This window comes from Neoarius graeffei, chromosome 21 (genome assembly GCF_027579695.1).
Source record: "Neoarius graeffei isolate fNeoGra1 chromosome 21, fNeoGra1.pri, whole genome shotgun sequence".
Classification (NCBI taxonomy): Eukaryota; Metazoa; Chordata; class Actinopteri; order Siluriformes; family Ariidae; genus Neoarius; species Neoarius graeffei.
Window position 1 is genome coordinate 19,946,790 of NC_083589.1, and position 19,500 is coordinate 19,966,289.

Below are 19,500 nucleotides of genomic sequence, written 5' to 3' on the forward strand. Positions count from 1 at the left end.
ATCTCTCATATGTTTGTTTGAGTTATCTAAGTTGTTTTGGCATTCACTCTCACTCGTGCTCTTAATGTTTGCCTTTTCGGAGGCAGAGCAGTGAATGAGGTCTGCGATGACCTCAAGGAGAGACACGTCTTGAGCGTTGTCTTCCATTTTTGAGACATGAGGGGATGCCATTTTACTTAGGCTGGATGCTAGATAATTAATCAAGTTAATTATTAATTTAATCATTATTAATTAACTATGTAATTAATTAATAAGGTTTATTTGGAAATGCTCTCTTATCCCAAGTTAAATAGGTTATGAGCATTGGTGATATGGTTATCACACTACTGTTAACCGTTTTAACACACCTGGGGATATACCTTAGCAGTTGCTGAATCAACTGAGTTTATTTGTTGTTGAACAATATTCCAGAAGTCAACAAACCAATCGCCTCACACGGGGCACCAATTTAACTGTGGGTGCAATCAGTTAATTATTGATATTAAGTGATCAATCTCGTTAAATCAGTCTCATTAAATTTTGAAGGTTAATAATTAAAATGAATCAATCCCATTGAATCGTTTACTTTGACTCATTTGAATAGAATCATACCATAGAATCACTCATTTGAAGTGAATCATTTAGTGAATCATTTAGTGAATCATTCAATGAATCGTTTAGTGAATCGTTCAGTGAATCATTTAGGGAATCGTTCAATGAATCATTTAGTGAATCATACCATTAATCCTGGTGCTTAATAATAAATTACCAAACAGCTAAATTATGGTATATTTCCAAATTATTACGATCACTTACCATATTACATAACTTGTATATACACCCTTTTGAATTCGAGGGAGACTGGGGACTTCATATTGTTCACACAAATAAACACAGCTTGTTTAATAAATGAATTTATTATACAAAGATAAAATAAATCAATATATACACAAGCAGTGAGGTGTGTGTGTGTGTGTGTGTGTGTAGGACTTGACCATGTGTTTAGCCTCGTGTAGCTAACTACACGTGGTGGAGGCCTAGCTTGTTGGTAGCTAAACAAAAGAATGTTATCTAAACAGAACAAAGGATTAGCTCTGTGTTTAGCCTTGTGTTGCTAGTGTGAGTTTGCTAAAGGCCCTATGGCCTAGCTAAAGTGTGTGTTTGTTAGGCCTGGTGAGGCCTACTGAGCACGTGTTGCTAAAGACAAGGGTATTAGCCGTAGCTAACTAAAAGCTAGCTTGTGGATTTCTAGCTGAGGTGTGGTTTATCAGGCCTGATGGCCTGCTGAGCACATGGTAGGCCTTGATTAGCTTTGTGTTGCTAAGCAGACAAAAGGGAAGCTGTAGCTAACCCACTAGCTCATAACCATACTGAATCCACTGAAATCTTGAGATCAAGATGTATAATAAGAGAACTATATGTTAGTAGTAAAGAATAAAAGAGAGAAGCATGCGCAGCCTATCTATTAAACAATTGAGAGAACATAGAACCAAAATAAATCAACACGCTGCGTGTCTAACAGTGTAACAGATAAACCTGGGTTTAAATTCACACTATTTCAAATAAAAGCAAATTCCTAAGACTATCCTAATTATGCCCAAATGCCAAAATCTTACTTAATCCTGCCTTTAGCAAGATATGAAGAACTATTCGCCGGTGTAGTCTCGGGCCTCGCCGTGGGAGCACGTGAGCCGCTCGTGATGGAGGCGGAGAAAACTTTCGGGTCCAGCGGAGCACTTGGGTGGGTCCCGTAGAAAGCAGAGGGTTCTTGGTCCGAATCTCAGCGTTCGTGAGGAAAAGTCTCTGATCAGAATAAGATGCACAGCGCTTTGAGTTAAAAAGGATTCAATCGCTTCTTAACTTTTAACTGCCTGGGCTGCAGTCGTGACGTCACTTCTAATGCAAGTAAACCGGTTGTAACTCAGGTTGAGTTTAAAGATCGCGCGACTCTAGAGTTTACCTTTGCCAAGGGTAAGAAGGAAAATCGCGCTGAGTGATGGATCTTGCAAGAAAGAAGACGTCTTTTTGGGGTGGAGAGCGCGCCTCTTTATACATCCAGATCCATCGGAAGCTAGACGTGAGAGAGCAAGATGGAAGCGTTGTCCCATTGTTTTATGTTTCCTTGAATGATGACGTAGATGATCCCGCCCACGCGTGACGTAGGTCACACGGAAGTGGACTGGGAATTGTAGTTCTGACACAAGATGGCGGCATGATACCTACATATGGAAAAGCAAACTGGTTCTCAGCTGGCTCGCAAGTTGAACGAGTTGTGAACCAGCACTGGCCCCGAACCAGCCCTGGAACTGATTTGGTGGAAAAGGGGTATTAGAGGAATACACTGAGGCCGTCACACATTACATCGCTAAATGCACTGATGATGTCACTCACTGCAAAACCATCACTGTTTGTGCTAACCAGAAGCCTTGGCTGACAGGAGAGGTTCACAGGCTCCTGTGGGCTCGAGACGCAGCCTTTAGGGCTGGTGACACCGCAGGTTTAACAACAGCCAGCGTGAACCTGTCCTGCGGCATCAGGGAGGCAAAATGTCAGCACAGCAATAAAATATCTGGAAATTTCATCAACACCAGAGATGCACAGTCTCTCTGGCATGGCATTCAAACTCTCAGAAACTATAAACCCCCACCATGGACCTGTGAGAGTGACATCACATTGCTAAATTGCCTAAATGACTTCTTTGGACCCTTTGAAACACAAAACAACACACCAGCACAGAAGACCACTCCTCCCCCGGATGAACAGGCCATATGTCTGGATCCAACCAGTGTGGAGAGGACCCTCTCCAGGATCAACCCATGTAAGGCAGCTGGACCAGACAACATACCTGGTCGTGTTCTGAAGGACTGTGCCATGTAGCTCAGGGATGTCCTCGCTGACATCTTTAACATCTCCCTGAACCAAGCTGTTGTCCCCATGTGTTTCAAAGCTACAACCATAATACCAGTGCCAAAGAAGCCCCTCCCATCTAACTATAATGACTATCGGCCCATAGCACTGACTTCCATCATCATGAAGTGCTTTGAGTGACTGGTCATGCAGAACATCAAGTCCATTCTCCCTCCCTCTCATAACCCATTCCAGTTTGCATATAGGTCAAACAGGTCCATAGAGGATGCCATTTCTGCTGCTCTCCACCCAGCCTTCACTCACCTGGACTTAAAGAACACCTATGTGCGAATGCTGTTCTTGGATTACAGTTTGGCATTCAACACAATCATTCCCCAGCAGCTAATACAAAAACTCGGACATTTGGGACTCAACACCTCTCTTTGTAACTGGGTGCTGGACTCTCTTATAGGGAGGTCACAGAACATGTGGGTCGGCAGTAACACCTCCAGGACCATCATGCTGAGCACAGGGGCCCCACACAAGGGTGTGTGCTCAGCCCGCTGCTCTTCACCCTGCTGACCCATGACTGTGTACCAATCTACAGCACCAACCACATCAAGTTTGCAGATGACATGACTGTGGTGGGCCTCATCACTAAGAGCAATGAAGCCAACTACAGGAATGAGGTGAGCCAACTGGTCGAGTGGAGTAAAGACAACAATCTCTTCTTGAATGTGGAGAAGACCAAAGAGATTGTAGTTGACTTCAGGAGAGGTCACTCACAGCATTCCACTCTGACCATCGATGGTGCTGCAGTGGAGAGGGTGAGCAGCACCAAATTCCTAGGGGTGCACATCACTGAGGATCTCTCCTGGTCCAACAACATCGCATCGCTGGCCAATAAGGCCCAAACTCACCTCTACTTCCTCCGCAAACTGAGGAGTGCACGAGTCCCACCCCCCATCATGTGCTCATTCTACAGGGACACCATTGATAGTGTCCTCACTGGCTGCATCACTGCGTGGTATGGAGGCTGCAGTGCCTCCTGCCGGAAGACTCTGCAATGCATAGTGAACACGGCCAGCAAGATCATCGGTACCCCTCAGCCCTCCCTTACGGACATCTATCACTCCAGTCTCACCCACAGAGCCATCAGCATCGCTGGTGACACCTCCCACCCTTCACACTCACTCTTCAGCCTCCTGCCCTCAGGGAAAAGGTACTGGAGACTCTGGGCCTGCTCCACAAGACTGCTAAACAGCTTCATCCACCAGGCTATCAGGATGCTGAACTCTGTCCACTACCTACCCCTGGTCTGTAACACATTCATTCACACAAGAAAACTACCTCATCCGTTTGCACATCACACCACAAACATTAGCATTACTGCTGTATCTGCTGCTATTGCAAATTTGCACTACTGTCATATACACCTCATAAGCTGCTCTTCTAGCACCTTCTTCGTTATTGTACTGTATTGCACTACTGCTATTTTGTACACTGATTTTAGAGTATATTTTTTATTGATATTAATATACATTTTTCTTAATTTTTTATCTATATTTATAAATATTTATATATATTGTTTTTTCATAAATGTTTTTTTGTGTGTGTGTATGTAATCTTAACCTGTTTTTACAAGTAAGGTGAGAGAGAGAAACAGCATTTCGATTCTCCTATATGTCCTGGATATATAGTGAATTGACAATAAAGAATCTTTGAATCTTGAATATTTTTGAATTCCAATTAAATTTAAGGAACTACAAGCACCGTTTTGCCATCCAAACTGGTTCTATTACAAGAGGATAGTGATGACCACAGCAGTGGCTTTTATACTTTTCCTCATTAAATAAGATTTGGTTCAGGTGATCACCTAATCAGTACCTAATTAAGTAAAATGAGGTATGCTTGGGTTGGAATTCTAGTTTTGGATATTACTATGAAGAGACACAACCAGCCTGAAATCTATCAGTAGTCATAAGTCCGTTATGGCAGCTCATGCTAATTTAATATCCACTAATTAGAAGCATGACCAATCCCCCTCATCCTCGAACAAAGAGTAGGTGAGACAAGCCCAGAACTTCCTGCAAGATGCCCATGCGATCACCGATAACATCCAAAGCAAGATTGACAGCATAAATCATCTTCACCTTTCCCAACAACATTGCGCAGCTTGGAAAATAAATCAACAATATCACCGGTAGGAAGGAAAGACCATCGGTCTTGGTCAATGGAGGATCACCTGAAAAGTGCAAAGAAGGCTGGCTGAACTACTTCAAGAAGCTTCTTGGAGGCTCTCCACCTGTCTCATAAAACCTCCCAATAATTCAAATTGCAAAGGCCCTTAATATCAACACTTCTCATTTCATGAGCAAGGAACTTGAAGCAGCTACCTCCCCTTACAGAAAAACCACATGAACTTCACATGTGATTTCTCACATGCGAAATATGTGGAAAATGTGTTTTGCACATGGGAAACATGTTATTTGCACATGGGAAACGTGGTTTTGGCCCAATTTTATGTGAATCACATGTGGGAATGTTTTACATGTGGTAACATGTTTTCCACATATGCTCTACATGGTAACACATGTGGTAACATGTGATCACATGTGGTAACGTGATCACATGTGAAATACATGGGAAATTCATGTGTTTTTTCTGTAAGGGTCTGAATTTACCAGCATGACGTCATCTGGTCCTGGCAACATTCCTCTCTTGATCTGGAAAAATAAGAGCTTCCACTTGCTTCTTCTCGAGATTTGCAACCATGTGTACACCTCCCATGAGGCAACTTCATTTTGGTTTTCCTTGAACACTCTACCCATACCAAAATAAAGAAATTTTACTCTCCATAAAAACTATTGCGGGACCTCTCTGACTGCCATAGCCGCAAAACTGTACAATAAAATGCTCCTTAACACACTTGTTCTGAAAGTAGATCCTTCAAATAGTTGCTTCATGTAAATCAAAATAGCTTTTGCATAGGGCATTCTACTCTTCCTCATATTCTTTCACTCTGGAGGATAGTTGAGGAAATAAGGAGCACAAAGAAAGAGCTTTTATTCGTTGACTTCAAGAAAGCCTTCGATTCTGTCAACAGGGAGGTCATGTTTGAGATTCTTCCCCTTTATGGTGTTCCAGATGAGACTGTTCAGGCCATCAAGGTTCTCTGCACCAACACCAGTACAAGAGTTATTACCCTTGACAAAGAGACTGAATCATTCCAAAATAGCACCGGTGTTCTACAAGGGGACATCCTTTCCTTTTTATCATTGTCCTCGACAACATCCTCCATGTCTCTCTTGATGCCAATAACAAAAAGAGTCTGCTAATAAAGCCTGGCACCAGCTACAGACATCCAGGTAAATACATCACTGAATTTGATAATATTGCAATCCCCTCCAACACTGTAGCAGATGCAGAGAACCTTTTCCATGCCCTAAAAGAAGCTGCTGATTGTGTTGGTCTTCAATGCAACCCTTCAAAGACAGAGTTCATCTCCAAGTCCAGAGCCTGTCTCAAACAAGCTGGTTTATGCTTGGGTTCTTGGATCATGGACTCTGGGAAAGACTTCTTCATTAGGAAAGCCCAAGCTTGGAATTCATGTAATAAAATGAACAGCGTTTGGTGCTCCAACCTGCCAAACTTATTGAAATTAAACCTTTTCAAGTCCACTATCGAATCAAACTTAATGTATGGCTCAGAGACCTGAACCCTCCGTGCACACCTCCAGAAATGCCTCAATGGTTGTGACACCAACTAGCTCCACAGGGTTCAGGGTTTGTCCTGGAGGTCCCACCCCACTTTGGACCAAATCTATGGTACCCTGCCGAGGCTAAGCACCCACCTGAGTCAGGTACATGCACAGTTTGTGGACCACTGCTTCCGTGCCAAGGAGAAGCTAATTTCCAAGTTCCTCCTTTGGAAATTAGCTGGTAGGAAATGCTTTACCTATCCCCAGGTCATTGCTAGGGACACCAAGATCACTCTCACTGAACTGGGCATTGCTTTGGGAGACCCTGACTGCTGGCGGGAGGTTGTGCGTATTCTCTCGGCCAAGGCTGCACAATGATGATGATTTGTTGTAGCACAGACTGCTGTTCCTTCACTTAAAAATGACTAATTTTACATCGGAAGAAGCAAAGATGAGGAAAGTTATCATGAGAAAAAGCATATGGGGAATGAGAATGTGAGATTTGCATCAAACGTGCAAGTCTTCCACTCAGTGTGAAAGAGTTGGCAGCCTTGTCTTTAATATACTCTGAATAAGGTTATTGTCACATAACCTAGCACAAACTTGACAGATAAAATAATACTGAGGTAAACTGATAAGTATAGCCTATGTTATACATTTACTTGTTGGCCTCATAATGGAAAAGTGGCTATAATGAGTAGCTTTGCTAGGTTCACCATTCGAATGTCACCATTAACTGGGTAGGATAGTAGTGTTGGACAGCTAACATTGCTAGGCTAACGATAATTTACTCGAACTGGTTACAACCATAGCCTAGTTACAATAGTGCTCAACATAAGGCTGTAATGACTAAATAACAAAAATAGCCTCAATGAGGCTGTAGCTCATACTGGCCACTGTTGTGTGAGAGTTTGAAATCCGATCAATCCTATGGGAGGAGTAGCGATTTTTGTGAAATTGCATATGACCCCTGAGTAGCCGCATCCATGGCAGGTGGCACCACCTGGCGAACAATTCTTGTTGGAATAATTATGTCTTTAGAGTCTTCTTGAGTTTCAGTGACAACACCCCTGCAGTTTAAGAAGAGTAGCGTTTAATGTGATGAGTCACTCAAAAGTTTCAGATACCCATAAAATTGTAAATATGACAGGTGGCACCACCATCTTGACAACTTGTATGCACACCCACCTGGGGAACATTGTATGTGAGTCTGATCAAAATCCAATCAATCCTGTAGAAGTAGCAATTTTTGTAAATTGTGGATGGATGACAGACAGACGACAGATGGACGATGCATGTTCGCATAAGCTCATCTGGCCTGGCCTGCAGTCAGGTGAGCTAAAAACCAATTATGCAATATTACCTGTGAAAGGTTATTCCAGTACCATGGGCTTCTACCATTGAACTATTTTGTTTTTACAACCCCACACAGCACAAGAGTCCAGTATTTTTAACAATGTTTCATTGTTCAAGCAACCACTGACTTTCATTCATTCACACCAAAAAAAAAATCTCCTGGACCAATTTGGTGGCACCATTGAGGTATGAACCAGAGGCCAATGCAGCATCTATGTTTATACGTACATGTTCTTAGCCTCATTACTCTGAGTCACATATGATCTTGCAATAAATTGGAATCGAAAGAAGGCTCTATAGACTGAGGCACCATTTGAACTGTATTTCTGCGCTGTATCATCACAAAGATATGAATGGAAAAATTGAAAAACACCAAATCTGACCCAGGGGCGCATTCACCTACCCCTTTGCTCATAAGGACACCAGAGCCCCAAAGTAATCACATTAAGTCAATTGTGATATCATAAATGACTTTCTGATATTTTAAGCACTTAGAAACATGCAAAAGTTGAAAGAGAATTTGAATTAGGCTACATTACATCTCTGAAAAGTTAAAGGGGCCGGTTCACCCTTCTCAGAAGCCTATGCACCAAGTAGCGATTCACCATTTTTACATACGTGGATATTCCACTGCTTGAAAAACAATCTGGCAACATTCTAAACCATAGATTATAAATTGTAATGTGAAACTAAAGACATTTTCTCAAAGCAGTTACAGTGGCATACAAAAGTTTGGGCATCCTTGCTTAAAACGTCTGTTACTGTGAATAGTTAAGTGAGCAGATGATGATCTGATCACTAAAAGGCATAAAGTTAAAGATGACATTTCTTTTCAGCATTTTATACAAGATTTGTGTATTATTTTTGTTTTGTAGAATTGTAGAGTGAAAAAAAAGGAAAGGAACACTATGCAAAAGTTTGGGTACCCCAATACATTTGAGTTCTTAGGTAACTAGGAGCTGGAGACATTCACAGGAACGGTGCTGGACTATATCAAGTTCTGCATCGGGAATGTGATGGTGGATAAAAACATCCAGGTCTTCCCAAACCAGAAACCCTGGATGACCAGCCAGGTCCGCTCACTCCTCAGGGCTCGCGATGCTGCCTTCAGGTCAGGTGACAGAGCTCTGTACAGAGCTGCTCGAGCTGATCTGAAAAGAGGAATAAATAAAGCCAAGGCGGACCACAGGCTGCGCATAGAGTCCCACCTGTCCAGCAACAACACACGGGAGGTGTGGCAGGGCATTCAGGACATCACAAACTTCAGAGACTGTGATGTGCCAACAGGAGACTGGAGTGCACCACTAGCAGAGGAGCTAAATTGCTTCTTTGCTCGCTTTGAAACATCTCAGCAGCACTCATCTGCTCCTGCCCTGCCCCCACCACCACACAGTTCCTACACCACTCCTTTCACTGTACAGGAGCACGATGTCAGACAGGTGCTCCTGGCAGTGAACCCCAAGAAAGCTGCCAGCCCAGATGGTGTACCTGGTAAGGTGCTCAGAGCGTGCGCCCACCAGCTCGCCCCTACCTTCACCAGGATCTCCCTGGCTCAGGCAGTCATCCCGCCCTGCCTAAAATCTGCAACAATAATCCCAGTGCCGAAGAAGTCTCCCGGCACCAGCCTGAATGATTACCGTCCTGTGGCCCTCACCCTGGTAATCATGAAGTGCTTTGAGAGACTAGTTCTTCAGCACATCAAAGACCACCTCCCCCCAGACTTCGACCCCTACCAGTTCGCATATCGCACAAACAGATCCACAGAGGACACCATTGCCGTAGCTCTCCACTCTGCGCTAAATCACCTGGAGCAGCAGCAGAGCTACGTCCGCATACTCTTTGTGGATTACAGTTCAGCTTTTAATACAATAATCCCGGACATCCTTATTAGAAAACTGGACACTCTTGGCCTCCCCCCTCTCACATGTGCCTGGTTAAAGGACTTTCTTACTAACCGGCCCCAGACTGTGAGACTTGGCCCCCACTTCTCCTCCACCCGCACGTTGAGCATCGGCTCTCCACAGGGCTGTGTGCTGAGCCCCCTCCTGTACTGCCTCTACACCCATGACTGTAGTCCGACCCACAACAACAACAACCTTATCGTCAAGTTTGCTGATGACACCACAGTGGTCGGACTCATCTCAAAGGGAGACGAGGCAGCCTACAGACAGGAGGTCCTGAAGTTGGCAGCCTGGTGTTCAGAAAATAACCTCGCTCTAAGAAAACCAAAGAGCTCATTGTTGACTTCAGGAAACACAGCACCGACCTAGCCCCCCTCTACATCAACAACGTGTATGTGGAGAGGGTCCACACCTTCCAGTTTCTCTGTGTCCTCATCTCCGCCGACATCTCCTGGTCAGCAAACATTACAGCAGTCTTTAAGAAGGCTCATCAGCGGCTACACTTCCTGGGAGTCCTCAGAAAGTACAACTTAAGCTCCAACCTGCTGCTGACCTTCTCCCGCTCATCCATCGAGAGCATGCCGACGTACTGTATTGAGGTATTTCACCTGACGTCACAGGGTCACGTGACGCCCCGGTGTCCGCCATTTTGAACGTCAAGCTACATACTAATGCTGCAGACAGAGAGGGAGAACCGGCTTGAAAAAAAAACGTGTTACAGACACCTAGAATAGATTAATTTGTCAGTAAGCACTCTATAAATAACCATGGTGTTTGCTTGTTGTGCTGTGGGCTGCCACAACAGACAGGGACAGCGTACAGGACGCTCCTTTTACCGGTTTCTAGTGATGGGAATTTCGGCTGTTTTTCGGGAGCCGGCTCTTTTGGCTCTTCTTACTATAAGGAGCTGGCTCTTTCGGCTCCCAAACGGCTCCTGAGATTTTATTTTTGATTTAATTGCTGCAATTAACTAGTTAATTAATTACATTATTTATATTTTATCAGTAGGATGTTTTCCATTTTATTTTTTAGTTTTTGTAGCCATTGTAAAGCTTTATAAAGTATAGCAGTGTAACAATGTTCTAGCTATAGAAATAAAACTTACTTACCAATTAATAAATTATTTTCTCACAAACATAATGCAAAACTGTGTTATATTACCAATATAAAATACACAGCTGATTTACCCCTCCTCAGGTGCCTCACAGACTCCTCTCCCCTGCGCTCCACAACTTTAAGCATTACACCAATTTTCGTATTTTCGCAGCTGTGAATGACATCAACCAAAAAAAGTAGGTGTACACCATGCTACTTTTTTTCCTTTGAATGGTAATAGACAACACAAAGACGCAATCGGACAGCAACTTTTTTTGTGAAAGTCTCTCTCTCTGAGGCACCTAAGGACAAAAAAATAATTCGGCTCCCCAACTCGGCTCCCACCGAAGAGCCGGCTCCCGTCGTTCACTTCAAAGAGCCGGCTCTTTGAACCGGATCGTTCGCGACCGACACATCACTACCGGTTTCCTACTGACCCAGACAAGAGGGATTACAGCTGTGAAGAGACAGGATTGGGAGCCAACAGAGTACTCCAGACTTTGCAGTGATCATTTCATTTCAGGTTAGTTTATCAGTTAACGCAATTTTGATAAAATATATAGCAAAAAGTAAATGGGTCAGTGTTTGTTAACCCATCTGAGCAGTGAAACAAGGCAGTGTTAATTTGTCTAGGGTTGCATGTAGCAGACATCAGACATAAAACGCAATAACAGAGGCTAGAAAGAAACGGGACACAGAAATAAACAGGGAAATTAAGTAAAAAGAAAGAAAGAAAGAAAGAAAGAAAGAAAGAAAGAAAGAAAGAAAGAAAGAAAGAAAGAAAGAAAGAGAAAAAAAAGAGCACGGATCTCCAAACACATGAGAAGCCTATCTTACGCACATATCACACGGACTCCACACACGCATCGCGTCTGAAGTCATAACTCATCAGGGGAAATCGTATCCGCATTGGCATGTTCAAAAAACAACCTGGGCGGCACGGTGGTGTAGTGGTTAGCGCTGTCGCCTCACAGCAAGAAGGTCCTGGGTTCGAGCCCCGGGGCCGGCGAGGGCCTTTCTGTGCGGAGTTTGCATGTTCTCCCCGTGTCCGCGTGGGTTTCCTCCGGGTGCTCCGGTTTCCCCCACAGTCCAAAGACATGCAGGTTAGGTTAACTGGTGACTCTAAATTGACCGTAGGTGTGAATGTGAGTGTGAATGGTTGTCTGTATCTATGTGTCAGCCCTGTGATGACCTGGCGACTTGTCCAGGGTGTACCCCGCCTTTCGCCCATAGTCAGCTGGGATAGGCTCCAGCTTGCCTGCGACCCTTTAGAAGGATAAAGCGGCTAGAGATAATGAGATGAGATGAGAAAAAACAACCTCGCGTCAACAATGATACCACACGCAAGAAAAAAAAAATAGTCAGGCTACTCAACAACCATCCTGGCAGCAGCAGTCGTTGTCATGTAAACACAACACTTCGGATATGCAAATGCTTCCCGTTACACACGATTGCTATGTCAATAAACATCATTTTGCCAATATTTTAGAGACCCCCCAACATTTCCCAAATCATGTTTTCAAAGGATCTCATGTCTGTTTCAGGGGATCTCGGATCCCCCGAGTAACAAGACAGTGTTGTGAACATAGCCTACCTTGTACCGTTTCAAACTGCTGGGGTCATCCTTCATCAAACTGTTGACTTCTGTCGACAACCTTGGCTCCATACCAAGGCTGGGTACAGTGTTTGTGATAAAAGACAGATCCAATTTAACACGAATCACAGCTTACTTTCTTGTTAAAATGTGCAAAGGTCTCCACCATCTCATACTGCCTTACACTGAAGGACTTAAGCGTGCCGTCCAAAATGGCTGCATCACGTGACTTGGTCACGTGGGTGAAATACCTCAATTACAGTATGGTACGGCAGCTGCACTGCTGTAGACAGGGAGAGGCTCCAGAGGGTAGTTAAGGCAGCACAGAAGATCACTGGCTGCCCTCTCCCCTCCCTGATGGACATTTACACCTCCCGCTGCCTTAGCAGAGCTAAGAATATTATCAAGGACAGCTCCCACCCTGGCTTTGATCTGTTCGACCTGTTGCCCTCAGGGAGGCGCTACAGGTGCATCAGGACAAAGACAAATCGATTAAAAAACAGCTTCTTTCCAAAAGCCATAACCGCCCTGAACTCGGATATGCTCTGACTTTATAGTCTATTTATTTTACTTTTAGTTTTTTTTAGATTATGGCGTGCTCTTTTTCCAATGGTTTAGTCTTTTTTTAAGTTTGGGTGCTCTTTAATCCAAGGTATTCTAGATCCACAGCCAAAAAAGAGAAAAAAATCTCTGACTAAGGCACTCCAGATTAAAATGTCTTTAATATTTTAGACAAGTCCTACATGGACAAATTAAAAACAAAGCCCACGCGTAGCGGCATGGGTGCCTTCTTCAGGGCAATATAACAAAGGAACAAGGTAGCTTTGTTCAAGATGTAGAAAAGGACAGGTGAAGACAATTGGATAATTAGTCCTGAAGCTCTACACATTGCTGAGTCCGCCCCTCACACATCTCCCAGCACTAAAACGTTGCACTAAATGCACTAAAAAGCCATTGATTGACAGTTTTTGATGGAAAACTTTTTAGTGCTGGGAGCTGTGTAGGACTTGTCTAAAATATTAAAGACATTTTAATCTGGAGTGCCTTAGTCAGAGATTTTTTTCTCTTTTTTGGCTATTTATTTTACTATTTTACTAATTTATAATGTGCAGTACTTTATAAGATGACTCTCTATGCAATACTTTTATAATGTGCAATTCCACACTCCATAATGTGAAACGCAACACATTCACCTCAGGACTGTGCACCTTACACACAGCACATACACCTCAAGTCTGTGCACCTTACCTTACCTTGCAATACTTCATAATGTGTAATATTTTATCTTATAATGTGACTCTCTCGTGCAATAATTTATAATGTGACTGTCTCTGTGCAATACTTTATATGTGTAATACCTCACTCCATAATTGTGTAACACAACACATACACCTCAGACTGTGCACCTTACCCCCATTACACCCCCCCTTTTTTCCCCTCCCCCTTCCTCTCTCTCTCTACACGCTGTTTGCACCATTATTGGAGATGCTTTAATCTCATTGTACATGTGTATAGTGACAATAAAGGCATTCTATTCTATTCTAGCTTTTACCAAGGTTTCAGACCTTAATTAGTTTATTGAGCTATGACTTGTTCACATTCATCATTAGGAAAGGCCAGGTGATGCAAATTTCAAAGCTGTATAAATTCTCTGACTCTTCAAACTTGTCCCTAAAATCAACAGCCATGGGCTCCTCTAAGCAACTCCCTAGCATTCTGAAAAAATAAAATAATTGATGCTCACAAACCAGGAGGAGAAGGCTACAAGAAGATAGCAAAGCATTCTCAGGTAGCTGTTTCCTCAGTTTGTAATGTTCTTAAGAAAGGGCAGTTAACAGGAACGGTGGAGGTCAAGAAAGGTCTGGAAGACCAAGAAAACTTTCTGTAAGAACTGCTCATTGGATTGCTAGAAAAGAAAAGAACCCCCCGTTTGACTGCAAAAAGAAGATTTAGCAGACTCTGGTGGTGCACTGTTCTACTCTGCAGCGACACCTGAACAAATGACCTTCATAGTAGAGTCAGCAGAAGAAAACTTTTCTTGCATCCTAGCCACAAAATTCAGCATCTCAAGTTTGCAAATGAATATCTAAACAAGCCTAATGCATTTTGGAAACTAGTCCTGTGGACTGATAAAGTCACAACAGAACTTTTTGGCCACAATGTGCAAAGATATGTTTGGAGAAAAAGGGTACTGAATTCCAGGAAAAGAACACCTCTCCAACTATTAAGCATGGGGTGGATCGATTGTGCTTTGGGCTTGTGTGGCAGCCAGTGGCACAGGGAACATTTCACTGGTAGAGGGAAGAATTAATGCAAATAAATACCAGCAAATTCTGGAAGAAAACATCACACCATCTGTAAAAAAAAATTGAAGTTAAAAAGAGGATGGGTCCTACAACAAGATAATGATCCAAAACACACCTCAATATCTACAATGGCCTCAACACACACAAGCTGAAGGTTTTGCCATGGTTCTCACAGTCCCCCAACCTAAACATCGTTGAAAATCTGTGGATAGAGCTCAAAAAAGTAGTGCATGACAGCTCAAGAATTTTGCAGAATTGGAAGCCTTTTGCAAGAACAAATGAGTGAAAATCCCCCAAGTAAGAACTGAAAGACTCTTAGCTGGCTACAAAAAGCATTTCCAAGCTCTGATACTTGCCAAAGGGAGTGTTACTAAGTACTGACCATGTCAGGTGCCCAAACTTTTGTTTCAGCCCCTTTCCATTTTTTTGGTATTTTATAAATACAAAAAAAAAAAAGGAAAAATAAATTTTGTAAATGATGGAAATAAAAATGCAATCTTACCAAAAATGTTAAAGAAATGTGTCATCATCTTTAACTTTTTTGCCTTTTAGTGATCAGCTCATCTTCTGCTCAAATAACTATTGGTTGGGCAAGGGTGCCCAAACTTTTGCATGTCACTGTATATTTTAAGATCCATTCTGTTTTCATTTGATTTTTCCATTGTAATGGATCAGAACCAGCCTCAGCCATCTCTCTTGCTGCCACAAAGGAAAGACAATATCAGGCAGCATAGTCTACTCAGAACTTCCACATATGACATGTAGATGAAGAGAATAACCATATGAAAATGGAACAGATCAACCAAAATAATTTAAAATATAACTAACAAAATATCTTCAATTTCATGTTATAATTTATGATTTTTGGCTTAGGATGTTACTGGATTGTTGCGGATTGTTTATCAAACTGGAAATTCCATAGATGCAAAAACGGCAACTTGTTACTTGGGGCAGAGGCTTCTGGGAAGGGTGAGCCAACCCCTTTAACTAGATGCAACCTTTTCAGATTTTTTTTTAAATTAATTGACTGTCACATGTCATGGTTTAAAATCCCTTAAAATTACCATATTGCAGAACACAGCTATTTCCATTTCAGTTTAATGCAACTGCAATGGATTATATAGTACATTCGAGTTTTTGCTTTATTATATGAACTATGTTATAAGCCATATATTTTAAACAAGTGTTCCATCCCATGAAGCAAGAACTGCACACACACACTGGAGTTGAAAATGAAATAGCTACAATTCCCAGTGGTATCTTTTTGCACTATATGTACATTCAGCACTCCATTACTCTAAAAGGTGTGTGTGTGTGTGTGTGTGTACTTGCAACATATTGAGGACGGGAATACGCTTTTTCCCCCCAACAGAGTTAGGACATTTTGGCTGGTCCTCACGTCTTCAAAGGGCTGATTGAGGGTTAAGATTTAGATTTTGGGTTCAGATTAGAGTTAGGTTAGGGTAATGGGAGTATTAGGGTAGGGCTAGGGAACATGTTATGTTAATGAGTGTCCCCACAACGATAGAAGTATGTACGTACGTACGTGCGTGCGTGTGAGAGAGACCTGTTTCCTTGTGGCTTCTCTCATCTCCCCAGAGCACTTATAACTTTGGGAAGAGTTCCTCAGCAGAGCTTTTGTCATTGAATGCAGCGCAGTGTGATCTGTCCCAAACACACCACATAATGAAGTCACTCATCATGTAAAGACTAAGCTCCCTAATCACACCTAATTAAATTAAATTTAAAAAAAATGCAAAAAAAAAGTTTTTGTATAGATTTCCAGAATTCTTTTTAAAAATAATTACCTTCTATTTGAACCAGAATCTAAACAAAAGAAGCTTACAATAGAAAAAAATTTCCTTCAACTACTAATGAGGTACCTCACCGCAGTTTCATGCAGCACATTGACATCAATGATGTTGAGATAATTAAGTGTAGACCTGTTAGGTGTTTTTTGAGACCGGGTTTGACAAGCTTCCAGGATCTCATGATGGGACTGTCACAGCATGTTAACCGAGGGAGAGGATGAGAGGAAAACTCTGTTTTAAGTACTGGGATTCGACTAGGGCAGAAATGCAGCTCACACCTGAAATCACAGAGACCAACAGAGAAGATGAACCCATCTCATCTCATCTCATCTCATTATCTCTAGCCGCTTTATCCTGTTCTACAGGGTTGCAGGCAAGCTGGAGCCTATCCCAGCTGACTACGGGCGAAAGGCGGGGTACACCCTGGACAAGTTGCCAGGTCATCACAGGGCTGACACACAGATACAGACAACCATTCACACTCACATTCACACCTACGGTCAATTTAGAGTCACCACTTAACCTAACCTGCATGTCTTTGGACTGTGAGGGAAACCGGAGCACCCAGAGGAAACCCACGCGGACACAGGGAGAACATGCAAACTCCACACAGAAAGGCCCTCGCCAGCCACGAGGCTCGAACCCGGACCTTCTTGCTGTGAGGCGACAGCACTAACCACTACACCACCGTGCCGCCCAAGATGAACCCATTTGATAAAAATAAAAGAATATAGATGTTTTATTCAGGTTTAACAGCTGCGATATGAAAATTAACTGCATTACCTTCTGCACTCAATGGATGAGATAACGTCCATGAAAAGAGCTCCTTTAAAGAGGTCTGAAAAGAGAACGTGATAAGTAACTTAAATTTCCAAGACGTATGCAGGTTTATACAGTCACAGTGCTCTACCTGTGACAACCTCTTCCTCTGCAATACTGAAAATGACTGAGTGGAGCTTGGCCTGCCATTCATGATGCCCCTCCCATTCCATGAAGGAGGATCTTTGCTCTGTAATGTTGGCTGAGAATGAGGATGTCTGTTTCCTACGCAGACACAAGAAAGTAAAAGAAGAATGTAATGAAAACCAGGATTGTTGTGAATTATTTTTTTTAGTCATTCAAAAATTAAAAAGTACAAAATGTAGTCCATAAATCCTGTACCAAAAAATGTTCATTTGCATGGCCAGCTAATGTACACCTGCTCTTTCATGCAAATATCCAATCAGTCAATCATGTGAGAGCAGCGCAATACACATAATCATGCAGATACAGTTCAAGAGCTTCAGATAATTTTTAAATCAATCATCAGAATTAGGACAAAATGGGATCTCAGTGACTTTAGCCATGGCATGGACGTTGGCCTGGTTTGAGGATGTCTAGAACTGCTGATATCCTGAGATTTCCATATGCACAATTCCAAAGACTGTTTACACAGGATAGGACAGGTAAATTAAATAACAACCCTCTTTACAACCATGGTGAACAGAAAAGCATCTCAGAACACACAACACATCAAACCTTGAGATGAATAGTCTAAGACTACATTCAGACTGCACCCTGAAACGACCCATATCCGATTTTTTTGCCCATATGCGACCTGTATCCGATTTGTTATTGACAATCTGAACGACACAGATTCGATTTTTTCACATGCGACCCAGGCCGCTTGGATATGTGGTCCTAATTCCGATTCATATCCATTATTTTCACATGCGACTGCAGTCTGACCGGACAGGTCGCATTCATGCGACCTACACGTCATCAACAAGAGACAAACGTCACTATTCTGCGTTGGCTAATCCCACCTCTTTGGTGGAAAACAACAACAATGGCGGACGACAACTCGGCAGGCGGCCATGGAGATGCTGCAGAAACCTCCGAGGGCACCCAATGGAGGGACTGTGAGGTGCTTGAATTACTTAACATTTGGGGGGATAAAGCTATGCAGGCGAAATTGGAGGGGTCATACCGAAATCGCGCTGTTTTTGAAACAATAGCAAAAGCACTGGCCGAGCGCGGGTACACGAGGTCCTGGCTTCAGTGCCAGCGAAAGGTGAAGAGCCTTCGTGCTAAATATAAAGAAGCTAAGGATGCCAACAAAAGAAGCGGCCGGCGTCGTGTGACATGTCCACATTACGACCTGCTCGACCGCATTCTGGGCGACAAACCTCGCGTGGACCCTACAGAGCTGCTGCTGGATAGTGCGGAGCAAGCCTGCACCGAGGCGGGCACCGACGACAGCGCAGGTCACGCTGCTAGGGCAGATAGCCCTACCAACTCCGATACAGGTGGGTGCACATGCTGTCCGAGTTAACTAGTTGTTTTGCAATTCGAAATACTACCGCAGTGGTTTGAAATGGTTGAAAATGTGGACCTAAATGAAACTTTGTTGCTTATTTTAATAACATCCAGTAATTCTATAAAAAAACACTGTACTAGCGTATCATTAACTGTATTGTGTTATTGATTACATGCACAGTGGATGGGCCGACATCACTGTCCCCAGGTTCCCCTGGTTCCATCGCGGAAGAGACACAAAACAGTAGGGCTACTGATGCACCACACAACTCTTCTGCATCTACATCCATTGGCTGTAAGTATTGCCGTTTTTTGTCATTATAATTTAAGCTACATCTTTTGGCAACAACCTACCTGAAAACACAACAACAATAATAACGATAATAATAAAAGTAATAGTAATATTAATAGTAATACAACAAGAACAACAAAAACTTTGATTTATAAAGCACCTCTCCAAATACCCAAGGTCACTTTACATGGTGTGCATGAGTATGTACTGTGTGTGCATGCACGCGTGTATGTACAGGGAGTGTGTGGGATAGAGGGACAAAGGCTTCTGTGAAGAGGTGTGCTTTGAGCTGGTTTTTCATCTGGGCCAGAGGGGGGTTAC

The 19,500-nt window shown here is 42.9% G+C and overlaps 1 protein-coding gene across 6 annotated transcripts in view; it reads right to left on the minus strand.

Moving 5' to 3' along the window:
- The window catches only part of agbl5 (AGBL carboxypeptidase 5), a 70,156-nt gene that overhangs the window by 17,865 nt on the left and 32,791 nt on the right, over window positions 1-19,500 (minus strand). For all 6 annotated transcript variants that reach the window (XM_060902804.1, XM_060902801.1, XM_060902800.1 and 3 more), the window contains 2 exons: window positions 17,500-17,633; window positions 17,373-17,427 (listed from right to left, as the gene is read on the minus strand). In XM_060902804.1, the coding sequence (XP_060758787.1) occupies window positions 17,373-17,427; window positions 17,500-17,633 (189 nt within the window). The remainder of the gene's footprint in view (window positions 1-17,372; window positions 17,428-17,499; window positions 17,634-19,500) is intronic.